Source organism: Lycorma delicatula, chromosome 9 (genome assembly GCF_047948215.1).
Source record: "Lycorma delicatula isolate Av1 chromosome 9, ASM4794821v1, whole genome shotgun sequence".
NCBI lineage: Eukaryota > Metazoa > Arthropoda > Insecta > Hemiptera > Fulgoridae > Lycorma > Lycorma delicatula.
Window position 1 is genome coordinate 48830484 of NC_134463.1, and position 20728 is coordinate 48851211.

The window sequence follows — 20728 nt, forward strand, 5'->3', positions numbered from 1 at the left end:
ACAATCTAATTGGAGTAACCTGTTGAACCATTCAAAGAAGATCAAGAAGAAGCGCAGTACGGCTCCAGGACCATCTTCAGTGATATCGGTCAGGAGAAAAGTGTAAAGTTGGAAGACACCAAAGGTGTCATATGAATCGATAAAAGCTGTTTACCCATATTTAAACAAGTTTAAATATTATTCTTTTGAAAACCAGTTCTTTCCTGATTACTCTATTATGTTATGATTAGAAATGATATACAAATAATTATTCTATTTTTATTTTTTTTAAATACTGCGTTATTGTCTTGAGCAGTAAACTGATAGGTTTTCTAAAACTGTAAAATAGTAAAAACTTATTTAACATAAAAGTTATAGTTTTTAATTCGTAATAGCAAGTCCCCAAAATTACTAATATTAACAGGATTGAAATAAATAAAATACTATTTATCAGCATTGAAGTTAATGCCTGCAACATTTATCACACTGAGATTTTTGCCTATTTAACACAAATCTTACATATACATGCAACATTAAATAAAATTAATGTTTGTGGTAAATAACTTTGTGTATGTGAAAACATTTGTTTAGTTTTTCTTTATAATTTATAAATATATATCACAAAATCAAAATCACTTAAGCACACATTTCTTTCCTACTTACAACAGTACTTACTGAGATCTAAATTTAAGAGAGCATTAAAGATTTGAATGGCAGAAAGGCTTCTGGAATAGACGGAATACCTGTAGAATTACTGCGCAGTGCAGGTGAGGAAGCGATTGATAGATTATACAAACTGGTGTGTAATATTTATGAAAAAGGCGAAGTTCCATCAGACTTCCTCAAAAAGCGTTATAGTCATGATACCAAAGAAAGCAAGGCCAGATAAATGTGAAGAATACAGAACAATTAGTTTAACTCGTCATGCATGAAAATCTTAACTAGAATTCTATGCAGAAGAATTGAGAAGAGAGTGGAAGAACTGTTAGAAAAAGACCCAATTTGGTTTCAGGAAAAGTATAGGGACAAGGGAAGCAATTTTAGGCTTCAGATTAATAGTGGAAGTAAGATTAAAGAAAAACATACCAAATTACTTGGCATTTATATATCTAGATAAGGAATTCGATAATGTAGACTGGAATAAAATGTTCAACGTTTTAAAAAAATTAGGGTTCAAATACAGAGATAGAAGAACAATTGCTAACATTTACAGGAACCAAACAGCAACAGTAATAATTGAAGAACATAAGAAAGAAGCCGTAATAAGAAAGCGAGTCCAACATGGATGTTCTGTATACCCGTTGCTTTTTAATCTTTTTTCATGGAACTAGTAGTTAATGAGGTTAAAGAACAATTTAAATTCGGAGTAACAGTACAAGGTGGAAAGATAAAGATACTAAAATGATTTAAAAGAAACAATGGAATGGCATAGATGAAGTCCTACGCAAGAACTATTGCATGAAAATAAACAAGTACAAAAAAAAAGTAATGAAATGAAGTAGAAATAACAAAGACGTACCACTGAATGTAAAAATAGGAGAAGAAAAGATTACGGAGGTAGAAGAATTTTGTTATTTGGGAAGTAGAATTACTAAAGATGGACGAAGCAGGAGCGATATAAAATGCTGAATAGCACAAGTGAAACGAGCCTTCAGTCAGAAATATAATTTGTTTACATGAAAAATTAATTTAAAGGTCAGGAAAAGATTTTTGAAAGTATATGTTTGGAGTGTCGCTTTATACGGAAGTGAAACTTGGACAATCGGAGTATCTGAGAAGAAAAGATTAGAAGCTTTTGAAATGTGGTACTACAAGAGAATGTTAAAAATCAGATGGGTGGATAAAGTGAAAAATGAAGTGATGTGGAAAATAGATGAAGAAAGAAGCATTTGGAAAAATATAGCTAAATGAAGTGACATCCTTATGGGGCATATCCTAAGGCATCCTGGAATAGTCGCTTTAATATTGGAAGACAGGTAGAAGGAATAAATTGTGTAGGCAGGCCACATTTGGAATATGTAAAAAAAATTGTTAGGGATGTAGGATGTAGGGAGTACATCGGAATGAAACGAATAGCACTTGATAGGGAATCTTGGAGAGCTGCATCAAACCAGTCAAATGACTGAAGACAAAAAAAACAATGAGTATTTATCATGTTCGAGAACTCGATACGCCGACTCGCCGCTTGACCGTTTAGGTCGAGTGTTTTACAACCTTGAGTGGCTTGGATTTCTGCCTCCGACCACGAGCCTCCCTCGACAAGCAGTAGACCCCCGTCAGCCAGGTTGTTGTCTTCCAGATGAGTTCTGAACTATTTTAAGGCGTCCAATCTGAGAGCAGGTTGTTTGCTGACTTCTCTTGTCGTAAGGCCAAAGAAGTTGTAGATGTTAAACGATATTACAAATTCTGCCAGTTTCGGCACAGATGAACTGTGTGAACATCAGTTGGTAGTGTGCTTCCACATTGCGGATTAATCATAATTTTTTTTTCTCATAATCGAGAAAATAAATAATCGATTTCTCATAATCGAGAAAAGTATCCTAAGAAGTCGTTCGGCCCGATTTTGTTAACTGCAGACGTCTTCGGAAGGATCATAAACACTCTTTAAAAAGTAAGAATTGTGCATGGTACAAAGGGGCAGTCAAAATGATTTACAATTAATTAACGTTTTATGTTTAAAATTTGGCAGTTAAATGCGACAGGGGTTTAGATTGCACAGATTTCAGTTGGTGAGATCGCCATGCGTAGCCAATTCATTGTACCTCGAGCCTCTTTTTGTATTACAATAATATTTAACCCTATAATGAAAACATTTTACAAAAAATTGTAAAAAATGTTAAGTACAAATTATAAAAAGATGTTTTAAAAAATTGATCAAGTAAAAATATTTTGAAAAGAAATTCATAATAATAATATTAATCTGTGAATAAAGAATGTAAAAGATACAGTTGCATTTCCTCATAACCCTGGAGGTAGCAACCATGGCTGTTGTTCATGGAGGAAATCAGTAATAAGTAGTAGTGTGGTAAATATATTTTAACAATGCAGAAAGAATACTGTTAATGACTCTGTAACAGAAGATGCACTTCCCATTTTGATTGTACCTCGAGCCTCTGTTTTTATTACAATATTTAAGCCTATAATGAAAAAATTGTAAAAATTTTAAGTACAAATTATAAATAAATTATAAAAAGGTATTTTAAAAAATTGATCAAGTAAAAATGTTTTGAAAAATAGTAATTTGTGAATAAAGAATGTAAAAAATACAGTTGCGTTTCTTCATAACCCTGGAGGTAGCAACCATGGCTGTTGAGATTTTTTTTAACGAGTGAAATTTCTCCCCAAGAGCCATGCTGTAAAACACTGAACATTTTTTTTATTTGTATAAACAAGGTAGTAGTTTCAAAAAATCAATTGTTTCTCCATTAGTTGTATCATTCATTAGTAATTGGTAGCAGGCTTGACAGTTTGGACATTTGTAATGAAGACCATACAAATGATATTTTATTCATATTAGAAGATATATCATTCTATAGCATCAGTTTTAAAAAACAAAGAAATATGAGAGTCAGATAAGGGGATATACTCACAACGATCAACTAATATACTAATGCACTGTAGTTTTAGTAAGCGGCAGAACTATTGTTAACTTATAAATCGATGTAATTTCTCGCCAAGAGTCATATGTAAAACAGTCATCATTGTGTGGAAGGTTGTTTAGACCATTTTGAAAAATTAAAAACTCATAGTTTCTATTGCTGAGTTTACCACTTTTTCTTGAAAAATATATGGATATCATACACTATCACCACACTATGTTATATCATAAGAGATAGACGTATTTAGACAAATAATTTATTTATAATTATTGTTATGAAGAGTATTTGAAGAAAAACCTTATTGCTGTTGGGTCAGGTGGTGCAACAATAATGTTCGATGTGAAGGAGTTACCACATTGATGAGACAAAAATTTTCACAAATTATAAGTCTGCAATCTGGAACAGTCAATGAAAGATATAATCAAGAAAGATTTGCCTTCACAAGTTAATCATTTTAAATCTTTTCTAAATAAATTGGTACTCTACCGTCAGTCGCCAAAAAATGCCAGGGAATTAAGAAATCAGTCCGAAATACTGAAAATTAGTACCTGATGGTAGTAAATTCAGAAGTTTCTTGCCTTTTCAGAAGTTCATCAGCAGTATGGAAAAATTATGAAACACTGTTTTACATTCCACTCATGCTAAGAGTGATGCAACGAGAAACAGCAGTGAGAAGAAAATGTCATAATCTTAATCTTATAATCTTCTACAAAACATTACTAATCCTGATTTCATTTTGGATTTGGCTTTAATGTTTAACTTTTGCAGGAGCTGTCTCATCTTAGTTTGGAGTTGCAGGCATGTGACATAACACACTCCATATGAAGCTACTAAAAAAATAAAAAACATATGTCTGTATTTGAAGACAGGAAAGTAAATGTAGGAGCTATTTCATGTTTTTAGGAGCTATATCATGTTTTATGAAAGCTTAAGGTAGTGAAAATAGACTTCAGAGCAATGAAGACTGATTAGGTGAACTAAAGTGCTGGTTCCATCATCCTTGGTCAGAGAGCCCTCCGATAACTTTTAGAGAGAGTGGATGAAATTCAAGATTTGGGTCAACATTTTTGACTTCCAGAGAGGATTTTAGGACTACTTTGGAGAAAAGAAATGCCCAGTATCTACTTACTTCCTATGATTTAACACAACTAAAAGTATTCCACTATCCACAAGTAAATGTCAGAGGAGATTTTCTCTCATCAACCTCATGTAAAAACTATATTAAGGTTTTCAGATTTCAACAGTATCCATTTGACTAATTTCAGCGTGACAACTACATATGTACTTCTCGCATACCTCAAAAACAATTAGCTGTAGAATGTTGAAATTTTGTATTTAGGTCTGTAACACTAGTTCTGTGTACCTCCCCTTTTGATTGCAATTGACTGGGCCAAAAATGTATATAATAATACAGTCAGACCTCTAAATAAAGCGGGTTTCAATTTTGAAACATTTGGATTTTTTCTTAACTGCAGTATAATAAACTCTTGTTGATAGCTTTTCATTACTTCTAGAATTATAGCCAAATAAAATATTCGGATCTTACAATACAAGGAAGGGGAGGCGGGCAGGCACATCTGCTCAAATCTGACTTCAAACATTTTTTTTTAATTTAAATAAATATAATGTTTAATAACAATTAACATTAAAATAATTTAATAATATAACAATACAAAAAGAAAGTAGTTAGAAAAAAAACTTTACATCTTTCCATTTTAATTAAAAAATTTTTACAACCCGACGTTAAAATAACGTTTAAATTAAATAAAGTATTATATATATATATTTCAAACCGTGTACCGGTTGAACTGACACGTCTCATACTTACACCTGATAGTTACAACACACTTGAGCAAACGTTTTAGCAAAATTCAAATTAGTTGTTCCTTAAAAATCTTAAGCGATTATAATTAGTTGTGATGAAGAAGATACGTTAGATGTGTGTATTATTCCACACCCGTAATATCGGATTTACGAATTAATTAATAACGATAATTCGTTAATCAAAATTAACAGTAGACATCATTAAAACGGATGATAGATGTGTGATTAGACATCTAGATGTGTGATTACACATCTATCATCCGTTTTGATGATGTCTTCTGTTAATTTTAATTATTGGGGCAACCGCCCCACCTGGCGTCGAATGACCAAGCGGACTGCATCCACCAGTAGTGAACGCAGTCGTAGAAGTCCGATTACACATCTAGTTTCGACGTGTAATCGAATTGTAGGTTAACAAAGGTCTACTTAAAACTTTTAAGCTAACCTACATAGTCCAACGTCGCAGGGGAAAAATCAGAATAACTAAGCTTTTTATAAAGGCTTTTCTTATTATACATTTTGTAATGTCATCTTCGAGAAGTTATATTTATTTAAGCATTATATTTATTTATTCTAGTAGTATTATCAATATAATAAGTTTTTTAAATATAAAATTAATTAAATAAGTCATTATGCAATAATCAGGAAAACATAATTATCATGATAACCAATAAATTACTTATTTTATTTAAATTAACTTTTGCTGTAGTGCTGCTTCTAACGACAGTGTTGATTTTTCAAACTAATATATATAAAAGTACTAATTGAAGAAACTCATACACAGTTTTATTATTTGTTTACGTTGCCGATATCTATGGCTTATTTATATTGTTTTGATTTGTTTATGCCTTATTTATATCTATACTTAAATAAGTAATTGTGATATATTATTAATAATGTATAGTTTGTTAACTTATCGGTAAGATTTTCACCTTTTCTTTTATAATATATTTTTGTATAATAGCTAAGCTGTAACGTATTTATTCAGTATTTAAATCAGTTGATTTGGAAATCGAGAGTTCCAGCATTCAAATCCTAGTAAAGGCAGTTACTTTTATATGGATTTGAATACTAAATCGTGGATAACGTTGTTCTTTGGTGGTTGGGTTTCAATTAACCTTCTATTTTTAATTTCTATTGCAGAAAAGATTCTACTGCAGACCTGGCTGCATTATTTTAAAAATAATATTATGCAAACTTTAACATTTTTATTATTTATTTAAGAAATATTTTTATACACATTTTTATTTACTTATTAATTTTAACTCATGTTAATCATTATGGAAAAATAATAAAGTAAATATAAAAAAGGATTCAAAATAATATTTTTTATTTTGCTTTCCTTATGGCTGGATGATGTAACAGATTCAATTTCTTCTTTTTGTTGTTTCCTTATCTTCCAGTTTTCTTTTATATTTTCACTATGTGTTTTTTCCTTTCCTTGGAATCCTTATGTTTTCATACATTCCTTCGAAACACATGTATTTTTGGTGAACCAGATCATGTCACTGATGTGAAAACAGATATGTCAAATTTCTTATACTGCTCTAAATCAAATTTTGAATTTCATCAATTAACTTAATTTGAAACACCCACATTTAAAAATGTCTATTTTTTATTGCGGTGCATGTTTCTCCACTGTAAAATGCTATACTCCACAAACATATATTTTTAGACATATTTGGGATTAGTGAGCTTTCTTTTTATTCTAACATTTAATTTCATTCTAACATATAACCAATCATCATATATTTTTAAGCAATGAAAAATTAGATATAAATAAATATATGATTATTTAACACTGAATATGAAAACAATGACATCTGAAACAGAGAGGTTTAATTGTAAATAGAAAATAATAATAAACATAAAGAGACCTACCTCAGACAAGATAGCCACCATATTATTATATAGTCTGATCTGACGTAAATAGTATCATTAATCTTTTTTTTTAAATTGGTCTTCTTAATATTCACCAAGACAGTAAAATGATTCTGGACCTACACATAGATAAAAACAGTTTAATTTATTATTTAAATAATTATATTTCAAGACTGATTATGCAGTAAGTATGTAGTGAAAGCTCTGATATCTAAGAATACTCTGAGTGATTCAGTTATTCGTTTTAAAGTCCACTTGGATATTAAATTTGTATAAAATTGTTAGTAGACCAAATAAATATATGTTTAATAAATAATTTTAAGTATAGAGAGCAATTAACTCAAGATGACCACCATTGGGATCAGAAACTATAAGTTTTATGAGAGATTTAAATGAGAAACCTTTCCTAGATTTTTACCTACATTAAAAATTCAATATTACCATTTTGTTAAATATTTGCCTTTTTCCCCATATGGCAGCCAACTTCATTATTTCAAATAGAAACCTTTTCTAAATTAGAATTTTAAGACATTTCTATTTTTGGATATTTTTCTCAGGTAAAATACCCATTTGGGTATTTTTTCCAGGTACTAATACATTAAGTTTCCATTTAAAGTAATACAAATGGCTACCATATTTGATTATACAGTTGTCAGCTCATAGCTCTCTAACGACTATACAGAGAAAAAAAACCAAAGAATAAAAATGTCATAAAATATTGATTTCTGCTCAGAAATTCAATAAAAACATTTGGTTTCCATTTGAAATAATGAAGTTGGCTGCCTTATTGGAAAAAGGGTGAAAATTTCAAACCTGATAATATTTTGTTTTTAATGTAGGGAAAATCTAGGAAGAGTTTCCCATTTAAAAATTCTCATAGTTTGGGTAAGATCCCAATGGTGGCCATCTTGAGTTGATTACTGTATATATTCCAATTATTACATCATGATTTTTAAAGATATTTAAAAATACTAAAAATCCAAAGTGTTAAATACTATTTATATCACTTAATATTACTTAATGACATTGCACACAAAAAAAAAAAGTAATCACTAAATACTCTTTACTAATTGTTCTAGACCATGTTAATATGTGCTTTTATTAAACAAATAAACTATAGATTTCTTTATTGTATTTTCTTACAGGGAGCTGCTGGACAAATTGGGCCACCTGGATCAGCTGGAGAAAGAGGGCATAGAGGAGAGATTGGACCTCAGGGTGTTGAAGGACCAGTTGTATGTTACTTTGTTTGATATCGTTATTATTTTTTTCAATAATATTAAAGATGATTTTATTTTTGTGGACCTGGAAATTATTCCCCACTTCCTTGGAGAATTAAAAGGAAATATTTTTTTAGTAAATACTAACAGATATTCCCTCCCCCAACCAATAAGTGATAAAGTCTAAAAATTTGGAATATTCAAATTATAGCTGTAACAATGTGGATTGTTAAGGTTAAATCTTTATAACCTTATTATCTTATCGGAGCCTTATCAAAAAGAAGGCTCATGTACAAAGATGGCACATATATCAGTATATAAATGGATGAATTACTTCTTTCATGCATAAATGAAAGAAAATTTTGGTAAGTTTGTATGACTTTTGATTGTTGTGTTTTGTTGATCATTGTTGATGTTTTGATATTATAAACATAGACTCACAAAAATAAAAATTACCACCAAAATGTGTTATCTTCCAACTGGTGTAATATCAAAATAAATCTTTCTCTTGAATCAATTTATGTTTAAAATAATTAAATAATTTATTATTTGTTTTACCAATAATTTGTTTTTACTCATGAATTCTAATTTTCACTTTCAGGAAATCCAAAAATGAGAATTGATTAATGTTTCCTGAATATATATATTGTTTTTTCTATCTGTTATTTTTTATGGGCAGTCTTTAAGTTTTATTTTTGTAATACTTATAAAGCATCCTAATAATATAAGTGTATTGGCTGTAATTTTTGTATTTCTTTCAGCCAGAAATTGGTTTGAAATGGATTAAAATAAAAGCTGTTCCACCTACTTTTGAAATGTAACTTAATTGTTCTGTTTACTTGATGATCTTGAGATGAAGCGTGGGAATAGTATTGTACTAGGGGTTATTGCCTGCAAGGGTTTTGAGTCAGTGTTATTTTAATGTGCTGTGTTCTATTTAGGAGTCCATGACGGGTAAATGTTTGGGACTACATTTTAGGTGACTGTCAAAAATGTGCTCTCTGTATATATCAATTTATTAAGAAAGCTCAAGATATCAGCATCCAACAAACTTGAATTTTTAGATTGAAAGCATTAATGTTTAAAGAGAGTGGGAAAATGTCGAAGATAATGAATGGTTTGGAAAATTCAGCAACTATTTAGAGTTATTTTGTTTTCCACTCATGAGATCTATGTAATAATCAGAACTAATTTCATTGTCTGCAGAATTAAACTTATATATAATTTGGATTTGCATCACATTGCTGTGAAGTTGTGTCCCAGATTCCTAACTCATGACCAGAGGTAGCTTAGTACCTTGTTCTGTGGTAGGAATTTTGAGAAATGACAAATAGTAACCCCAAATTTCAAATGTGAGGTTATTGCAAGTGATAAAAGTTAAGTTTATAGATTTAGACATGAAACAAAATCACTGTAGTTGAAAAAAGACTGTGATAGGTAAATAATGAAAAAAGGAAGAACCAAATGAATTGTCTCGTTTTTATTTTAAAGGAGTTTAATATCAGGCAATTGTATTTCACAGTTGAGTAATGAATTATTGGTATATTTTCAAATGTCTAAGAAAGAACAACGGAAGTTAAAAAGCAACTGAAACTGATTCTTGTATCATGACAATGTTTTTGTATCACAAAGTTTTGATTGATAACAGTATTTCAGTTATCCCAAAACCTGCATAAAGGTTTAGTAAATTTTGATTTACCCTTCTTTTAAAAAATTAAGTTAAAATTGAAGTGGTGAAGTATGAAGCAGAGGAATGAATTCAGAATTAACCATAGATAACCAGAAGGATGGTCTAGGAAGTTTTTGAGGGATGGTAGTTGCCTTACTTCATGGAAGTAAGCGCAATATTAAATATTGAACTAACTCTTTTTTTTAAAGTAAAAGCTCACTTAGAATACAAAACAGATCAAAAATATCTTCAGCTCTGTGATTTTGAACTGTTGAACGTTTCAAAATTAAGGAGTTTTGGGAAACACCTCATTGATACCAATATGTGCAACATTTCTGTGCTTGCATTTGTGTTGTAGGGGCCAAGAGGGAAACCAGGACCTCCTGGGTTAGAAGGAATAAAGGGAAAAAGAGGTGAAGCTGGACCAAAGGGAGCTAAAGGACATAGAGGTTTGATTGGACTTCAAGGATTACCTGGTCCTGAGGTATTTTCTTTTACATTGTAATTTTTTTCAAGTTGAATTATTATTAGGTTGATTAATTTTGTTTAGTCACCATAATACTAAAACTGCTTTTTAAAAAACAGACAAAAAATAATGATAAAGAATAATGGTATTTAATAACTGATGATATTTGATTGTGATAGAACACTGATTTATTAAGGTTTTTTAATTTAGTAAAAATGATTTACATTACTTAAAAAGTTGCTTAAGAATAAATATTATTTATTCCTGAATACAATTAATTCCCATCCATCAGTAATTGTTGCAAGATGTCATCCTGTTGATGTTAGATAAATAAATAAAATTAAAAATGTCAAGTACATCAACATTATCAAGGACTGGAATTGATTATAGCATCTAGCCGATATTGTCATACTGCTATTTACAGCAATATTTGGACTATTATTTACATGCTTCTTATTACTAAATATTAATATTTATGAATCATCTAAAAAAGAAAGTGTTTATAATATATGTTAAACTTATTTTATTTTACTATCATCATCAGATACAATTAATTCTTAAAATTATTTTTCACTGCGAGATAAAGAATTAATTTATTATTAAAATTCTGTGTAACAAAGCGTCCGACAACCTTAAAAAAATTAATGAAAAATGTCTTAAAAATTAAGACAAAAAAGAATAAAAATCTATCGACCGTTTTGATTCTATCTACAAATAAAATAATTTCTTCTTTTTTTGTTTATATATATATATATAAAAAATAAAACAGAATAAAAGTAACAAAATGTATGTGTAAGAAATAGAATATTTAAATTACCAAATCCCAGCTGTCATTTTACAAATTTCATTCAATGTCAACATATCTATTCTACTATGTTAATAAATAACATTTTAAAAAATGTATGTGCAAGACCACACGGCTGAAATGAAAACTTCTACGGTGATGAAAACAAGCAATACATGCGAAGCAATTCACTTGAAATACATGGTGTTCCGGAAGATAAAACAAAGGATGTATATGAGGTGGTGAAAAATGTGGGTTCAGCTCTGAATATGAATATTTCTAGAGAAGACATAGATGTCTGTCATCGACTTGGAAGGAGATCTAACTCGAATACTCCGGCTGGCATCAGTGTAAAGTTTGTAAGAAGAGAGAAGAAACAAGAAATGCTTGGAAAAAGAAGAGTCAAACGAGATCTTACAAATCAACATCTAGAAATTCATCAAAACATGGCTCCAATATACATCAACGAAAGCCTTGGTCCAGTGAAGAGGAAGCTGTTTGCTGCTGCCAGGATGTTAAAGAAGGACAAGCAATACACTTATCTGTGGATCCGAAATGGCAAGATATTCATCAGGAAAAACCAAGGTGACTCGGCTCTTCCTATTAATTCAATGGATGATATTGAAAAACTTAAGTAAATAGCTACTTATTATTATTATTTAAGTATTCATTGAGGGTTCTTTATTTTTGTTAAGTATTCATTAGTTAAAATTTTTTCTTTTTTTCTTTACAAATTTAAATAATAAGAAATGGCTAACCATGACGATTCTTTTATAGAATTTAATAATTATTGTAAAGATGTAGAAAATTTGCTGTGTTTCACCAAAATATTCGTAGCTTAAGAGAAAATTTTAATGCTTTTATAATGTATTTAAGTAGGTTAGATAAGCCACCAGACGTAATAGTGTTATCAAAAGTCTGAATAAACAATTCTGAGAAAGACTTGTTTTCTATCAATGGCTACAATCAGTTTGCTTACTGTAATGTCATACAGATCTGGCGGAGTTATGATATATGTATCTGAACAGTACAAGGTCAATTCAAATGCAATGTTTAATATGTTTTCTGCTGACTCTATAAAAGTGACTATTAATCTATCAAGCATAGATTACAGCGTGTCTCTTGCTATAATTGCTATTTATAGACTGGACTCCCACTCTGTTAAGTATTTTATAGGAGAGTTAAACTCTGTCTTATCAGTTTCAAATAATGACAGAAACTTGCTAGTTATCGGTGATATGAATTTATGCTTGCTCAAACATTCAAATGATGTAGATAATTATCTAACTATTATGTCTAGTTATGGTCTACAGCAATTAATAAATTCTCCTACTAGAGGCAACAGCTGTCTCGATCATATTTTTTTTCGAACAAGGGATAACATAGACTGTAAACCAAAAGTCATATCCTCTGGTAGAGTTGACCATGACGAGATTTTATGTGAACTTCTGTTTTTCGGTCCAAGATATCTTCAAAAAATACATCACCAATTCTTTTATCTCGAATAGATTATTTGTGTTTACGTAAAGTCTTGAGAGATATGGACTGGTCATGCATTTATAAGCAGTGAGATGTATCAGTGGCTTTCGATCATTTCATAACTATTTTAAAATCTAGCCTAGAAAAATCAACCTATGTTAAGAAAAAAACTTATAAGTACAAACTCCTTAAACCATGAATGACACTTGACCTTTGTAAACGACAAGCGTTTAGAAACACGTTGTATAAAAAATCCAAAAGTAGATTAAATGACAGAAAATTTCAACGTTTTTTTCATTCTTATTCGCTTAAGCTAAAGGTAGATATGCAGCAACAAAAGAGGAATTACTATTTTAATTTATTAATGAAAGTAGAAGGGATGTTAGAAAACAATGGAAAATTATCAATGGAATTCTGGGAACTAGACAAAATAAGAATGAGGCTATAGGCATAAATTCGTTATCTAATCCTGGAGAACAGATATATGATTCTCTTCAAATTGCGAATGAGTTTAATAAGTTTTTTGTTGCTGTTGTTGATAATTTAAGAAATTCTCTGGATTCGTCTTGTGGTTTAAGTAGAGATAAATATAATCAGTGTTTTCCAGAAACACATCTTTCTTTTGTTCTCCAACTAGTTCGGAGGAGGTTAGCAGTTGTATTAATAGTCTAACCTCTAATAAAGCTCCCGGCATTGATGGGATTTTGGCTTTTACTTTGAAACAAATTAGCGATATTATTTCTCCTATTCTCTCATTTTTATTTAATTTAAGTTTTGAGACAGGTTCTTTCCCTAACCCTTTAAAGTCAGCCATAGTAATTCCTCTTTTTAAGAAGGGCTCGGATACTGACGTTAATAACTATAGACCAATATCTCTTCTCTCTGTTTTCTCGAAAATATTAGAAAAATAATGAAGAAACGTTTATTAGTTTTTTAAATGCTAACAAATGTTTAAGCGAAAATCAATTTGGTTTTGTTGCGGAGAAATCTACTGAAGATGCTCTACTTAATTTTTGTTCATTGTTGTTTGAAGGTTTAAATAAAAACTTATGTGTAACAGGAATTTTTGTGGATACAACCAAAGCATTTGATTGCGTTGATCATGATATTCTTTTGAATAGGTTATGGGAAGCGGGAGTTAGAGGTATCACTAATAATTGGTTCAAAAGTTATTTAACAGGTTGTACACAGTGTGTCCGTTTTAAAAATTCAGTTAGTGATTCAACCCCAATTTCCTGCGGTGTCCCTCAGGGTTCTGTGCTTGGGCCAATTCTATTTTTGGTTTACATCAATAATTTATGTACTGGTAAATTCAGAGCTTGTTTTGCAGATGATACTGCGCTCTCTTACTCCTCAGAAAACGCATTTACTGTTAAAAAATGCAAAATGACTTGAATATGCTGAAACTGCGGTTTACAATAAACAGAATGACCCTGAGTATTAAAACTAAATTTGTTCATTTTACATTGAGTACCAGGTCGAGAAGCGGGTTACAGTTGATGATATTTATTTTAAATGTAAACCTTGTCTTTTGGATAATAATTTTTGTGGTAACTGTATCTGAATAGAGCGGGTTGACCAACTAAAATATTTGGGTGTTATAATTGATGAGAGTATCAACTGGAAGGCTCATATAACTAGTATGAAGGGGTGAATTCAGCGCTTAGGAAATTCTATTATCTTAAATATATTTGTCCAATTTCTGTTCTTAAAACAATATTATATTATTCAATTATTAATTCAAAATTGCAATACGGCATTTGCTGTTGGGGAGGTACGTATATTTCTACTCTCAATCCTGTTATGATTGCTCAAAAGAAGATTGTAAGAATTATGACTAAAGTAAATAGATTTGAACCATCCTTCTCACTGTTTCAAAGATTGCAAATCTTACCATTAAGGTAATGGTTATGTTTATCGGGTTTTGCGGATATTCTATATTAGAGGAGGTTATATGAGGGGTAATAATGGTGATTATTCAGGCAGGCTACAAGCACAAAACCGTGTAGCTATTCCATTTCCGAAAACCGAGGCTTATAAACGCTTCTTCATTTATTGTGCCCCAAAGTTGTTTACTAAACTTTCAGTTTCTATAACATCTGCAAATTCTCTTCCGATCTTCTCCAAAAGGCTGAGACTATGGCTTTTGATGTTGCAGGATATTCAATTTCTTTTTAATTAACAAACTAAATTTTTCATTTTTCATTGAGTGACAGTAATTTATTAGTCATTGAATAATCGTAATTAAGTTATGAGTAAGTAAGTGTTAAATAAGTCGTTAAGTAATCGTGTAAACATTGAAGGTAAAGTTCTATTATGTGTAATTTTCTTAGGTTATAAATAATTATTAAATGAATCTTTGTGTTTTTATTAGAGAAACTTGTTAGCATCCGTCTCAACTGATTATTTTAAGAACTGATGGTGACCTCAACACAACTATGCGCTAAGGAGGCACTTATCCTTAGTACATATTCTTTTATTTTTTAAGTAATAAATAATAAAGCATTAATCTAAGTTTTTTTTTTTATTAGATCAAATCTAATCATTTAATGTTAATTTTTAAGAATTAAAAATTTTTTTTTAATTTAATTAATTAAACGCTATGTTTAATTAATTAAATTAGTTTAATTGTAGTAGTAATTAAAAACAAAATTAATGATTTTGTGATTTTAATTAACAAGAGAAATTTTGTAAATTAGTTTATTAATGTTAATTTTATATTTTTCAGTTATCATAGTTATATGTTACTATATATTGTAAAAAAATTCTTTTTTGTATATGTATTATGGAATAAAGAATTATTATTAATATCACAATAAATTCTCATAAGAAACTAACAATATAGTAATGAAACACTCTAAATGGAATATTACACAACAATGAAGAAAGCTTCATTTTTGCAACAATGGTAAGAGACCTTTAATGATCAGTTGATCAGCATGATTAGGTAACAATATTTTTAATTATTAATTCATTAAATTGGAACAAAAATTATTTTTTATGTTAAAAATAAAGATTTTTTAATTTTTTAAAAGTTAAATTTAGCTTTTAAAATAACTCTTAATTCAATTCAATTTGATTTCTTTTTATATAATTCTATTATTTGAACTTAAATTTAGTAATTTTCAAAATCCAAACTTTATTTTGTCATTTTGAGTACTAACTTTTTATTTATACCATTTTTCTTGCCTTAAAGAGACCTTTAAAATGATCATATTATGATCCTATCATATTAAGGGTATTATCATTTTAAATATTTGATTTACAACCCCTTGGCCATTCCCCAGAAGGGATTGAAATCTATTTCTCATCAAAAGGTAAATTAGTTAACCGATACCTTATCCTGATTATTCTATCTGGAACAATTTTAAAATTGTTGAAGGGTTTCCATACTTTTGACTCATTGTATAATAAATACATATTTTAAGTGAATAAGAGAAAACATTTTAAAATATAATATACAACAGATAACACACATTTCTTTTTTTTTACAATTTAATCTAATTAATTATTAATTTGTACAGAAATTTTAATGACAAGTAATTCATTAATAACAATACAATATAAATAAATTATAATTTTCACGTAAAATACATTATTAAATTACATATTTTAATTTTTTTTTTAATTGTTAATAATTACTATAATTATTTTATTATGTTTTAATTACCTTTAATTACATTTTTGAAATCAAAATAGTGCAATTTAAATGCATTTAAATAATATTCATACAAAACTTTATGTAATAATAATATTAGTGTTATTATAAATAGATAGCAATAATAAGTACATTTTATTCTAATAACTATTTTATTACATACATCTTTTTTCCATAGACAATAACAAATACAATGATAAAATCATATGATAGATTAGAATATTATAAAAAATGTTTATGGTGTTTTAATGAGAATGTGTTATATTTGCTAAGTTTTAAAATAGTGAAATACATATTTAAGTATATTTCCTTTCTTGGACGGAGTTATCAGTGTTTTTTTTAATTATTTAGAGCATGGGACTGAGCTCCAAAGCCTTGTGCTAATACACTGCTTACAAGGTGCTTGGAGCACAATCTTTGCAGTATTTTTTTTTTTAAATAATGTTTAATTTAAAATGTAAAATAAAATCAAATCATAAACTTTTCATACAATGTTTAAAATATTATATTTATGATTCTAGTACTATTTTAATAAATATTATAATTTACTATACAAATAAATGTTTATTCATGAATACTTCTTAAAAGAAACAATATTTTTATAAATAATTTTTTAGATTTATTTTGATAATCTTTTGAAATTGATTTCTCTATAAACTTTATTTTATTAATGCCGTGAACCAGTTCATAGAGTCTTCAATAAAAATGATTTAACATACTATCATTATGTTATGAAATTAACCCCCATTCATATAGTTTTTCCTTTAATTATACCATAGGCTTGTTAAAAATTTATATAAAAACTTATTTTTAATTAAATTTTATTATAATACATAATAACACATTTACCAATTACATGATTACAAATGATAAGATAGAATTTATTTTCAAATAAATAAGTTTTGAATTAATATGGTAAATTAATTACTAAATAAAACATTATGAAATCCTTTAATAAAAGATTTTAAATAATGATTAATTAATTACATTTATATCTAAAAATTAACAATAATTTATGCAATCATTAAATAAATATTTTGTTTCCACTCATTAGTTTAATTTTTGTTAGTAATTAATTTCAGTAATCAGATAATAATCTATGTAATTAGCAGAAAACTCTGTACATATTCTGCAATGAGTTTTTGTAAATACGGAATTGGTGAATATGTAAATATATTTAAATGGTCTTATATTTATTTCCCATGGATTTTCATGCAGAATTTGCAACTGCAGAAGGGAAAATTTAATAAATAGATAAAAAAAAATGTAGGATTGCTGAGAAATTTCAAGTATCACAGAGATATTAAGGGTGTATTATTATGAAAAAAATTAATATTTGCATTGTTATACAGCACACAAGCTGTTGAGAGAAGACTAGTGCAACACAACTAATTACAAATTAAAACTTAAAGAGTACAACCAAATTATATTATTATCTTCATTGTGCAATATAAAATAAAAACCTAATATAATTTATTTCTTCATGTAGCATATTTTTGTTGATTGTAACAAACTGTAAAACCAGTTAAAAATGGTAGTTTATAAAATCTGACTTTGGATTATCCTTGCTACATTCCTTTCAATTTTTCAGCACAGTTAGTAATATAGTCCAACACACAGCACTGTGGAACCAACAAATTTTATGAGGATGCAATTTACATTCTTACTCGTATCCCATGGATTTATGTATGTAGCTGTATGTTGCACATAAAAATATCCACCTAAAATGAGGGATTAATATATAATTTTTTCATTTAGATACACTATGTAATTAAAAAGATATCATTGATACCTTAAATGAATAATTTTATGTTTTTAAGAGAATTTTTATTGTTAACTATAAAATAAAATTGTTAAATTAATGTAACAAAAAGAACCAATAAAATTTTAATGAGGCAATATGAAAACATAATTATATTAATATAAAATCAAGTAATAAATATTATTACTAAAAACTCACAATCAGTAAAAAGATCTTTTTTTTTGTTTTAACAATTTATAACACTAATCTCATTTTGTAATTTATTATTACTTCATATTCTGCTAAATTACTGAGTCAGTAATTATATTAGGAATTATTTATCTTAAGTGTATTATTATATTCTAAAGAATTAATACTGCTACAAACTGAAAACCATAATTTTATATACTATGTAATAAATTAGTTAAAAAAAAGTATTTCTATAAATTAAAATAAAAGCTTGTTATACACTTCAGACAATGGATTGCAATATTAAAATAAAATAAAAAATGATTAAGAAGTACTGTTAATATTTGATTAGTAAATATGAATATTAGTATTTGAGTTGATAAGAATCTGTGTTAAAAAGAGATGACTAAGATCCGTTTGGTTAACAAAAGAATTGGTTAAACTTCTTTTGAATAAAAAATTTGACTTCTTACGGTATTTTGCAGGCAATTAATTTAGATCTTGTCTGTTAATTCCTACCCACTGTTAAGTTTAACCTTTCCACTGTGTTCCCTTATCACTACCTAATTGTTATGGAATCAAATAAATGAATAGTTCACACCACCAAACATGCATCCTAGTTTTTCATTTCGTTATGTTATGCTTGAAGACATGGTAGTAATGAATTTTATTGAACTGGAGGATACTACTTTTACTGAAGACGATGCAGAAACCTTTATATATAGAAAGGATTGCTGCATAATTGCTGAGGAAAGGATTACTGAAGGATAAAGACCTGCCAAAAACATAAACCGATTTATCAGTGTTTGAGGGATCTAGACTACCTGTTAGAAGAATTATGTTCATCTTATTTCTGTTTTCAGTACACCAATATAAAAATTTTATGGGAGGCAACAAAGACCATACGTTTATATAAACCATTATCAGAAGGTAGACCAGTCAATTTATTTAAGAGATGTTTACCTCAGCTCTCTGAAATAAACTAATCTGAAATGAAAGTTCAAATTTAACAGCAGAACAAGCTGATGGTTCACAGAGCTCTATGACCTTTGTCCTTTGTCATCAGTTCATGGCAACAAATGTCATGAACAACAAATTCATATAAAGAATAATCGTTTGATATTTCCATTTCTATTTTAAGTGAAAATTAGAATTAAAATTAAAAAAAAGAATAATAAGAGTTAAAGGATTTCCAGAGGGTAGAAAAGAAAAAATGAAGAACACTTGGTTAGAAGAGAGAAATAATTTAGTGAAAGAATGAAAGATATTGGAGGAAGAGGAAAAAAAGAAGAAAATCACATAGTCATTCAAAAAGATCCAAAGGTGGTCCAAACTCATTTGGTGACTCAATCAGCAATAAAAATAATAATAAGATGAATAAATTTAATGAAAACAAGACTGACAAAACGTGGAAGGGGCAGACGTGTTATGCATGCATACAAGCTTCTGTGAATACACAATCATTTGAGTAATAGAATAGAGTAGAAACAGATCGGTAGGAAAATAGCAGAGAAGATCCAATTTCTCCATTCTGCAGCCATTAGAAAGATTCAGATTGGTCACTACAAGTGGAAATTTTACAACATGAAAATTTATTAGTAAAATGTTATACAGTATTTATTTCAAATAATTTAAAAATACTATCATAATGATGATATTAGAAAAAATGTTATCTTAATATTAATGATTTATTATTTGTTTTTTCTTTTATTATTTTAATATGAAAAATATTTAAACTAACAAATACAGAAAAAAATTAGTTTAAGAAAATTAAATTAAAAGATTAATTACAGTGTAGTTATAATTATTACAATTTTTACAGTTATAACAATATACAGACACCACACGCATTAGTATTTATAAACTACAATTACTTATTGCTCTTAAAGTTGAGCATAAAATGTTAATGTATTTACAGAAATTAATTAAATTTTATAACTAGCAATAATAATATGATCAAAGTAAATCAGAAAGTCATTGTATGTGTATATTTTATTTTCATTAGAAATATTCTAAAAAAATATTATTGTGAGGCAACATTGTACTTGTTTTACAATTTGTACATCAAGATATCAAGAGATATAATTAACACATTACCTTAAAAGAAGAAGACATATAAATAATAAATCAATTCTCTATGTTAGATCAATTGATTCATCTTTTGGAATTCATGGTATTTTTAAAAAAAAATCTTCTATTCATGGTAGTTTCAAAAACACATCAATTTTTAGCAAACTAA

At 28.3% G+C, this 20728-nt stretch overlaps 2 protein-coding genes across 2 annotated transcripts; both read left to right on the forward strand.

Annotated features, from left to right (window-relative positions):
* Positions 1-5724: 5724 nt before the first annotated feature.
* On the forward strand, positions 5725-10677 carry LOC142330651 (uncharacterized). The gene is made up of 3 exons (XM_075376095.1): positions 5725-5808; positions 8429-8518; positions 10531-10677. Exons 1-3 carry the CDS (start codon positions 5725-5727, stop codon positions 10675-10677), a joined length of 321 nt encoding a protein of 106 aa, XP_075232210.1.
* A 921-nt stretch (positions 10678-11598) lies between these two features.
* Positions 11599-12060, forward strand: LOC142330652 (uncharacterized). The gene has a single exon (XM_075376096.1). It carries the CDS (start codon positions 11599-11601, stop codon positions 12058-12060), a length of 462 nt encoding a protein of 153 aa, XP_075232211.1.
* The last annotated feature ends 8668 nt before the right edge of the window (positions 12061-20728 follow it).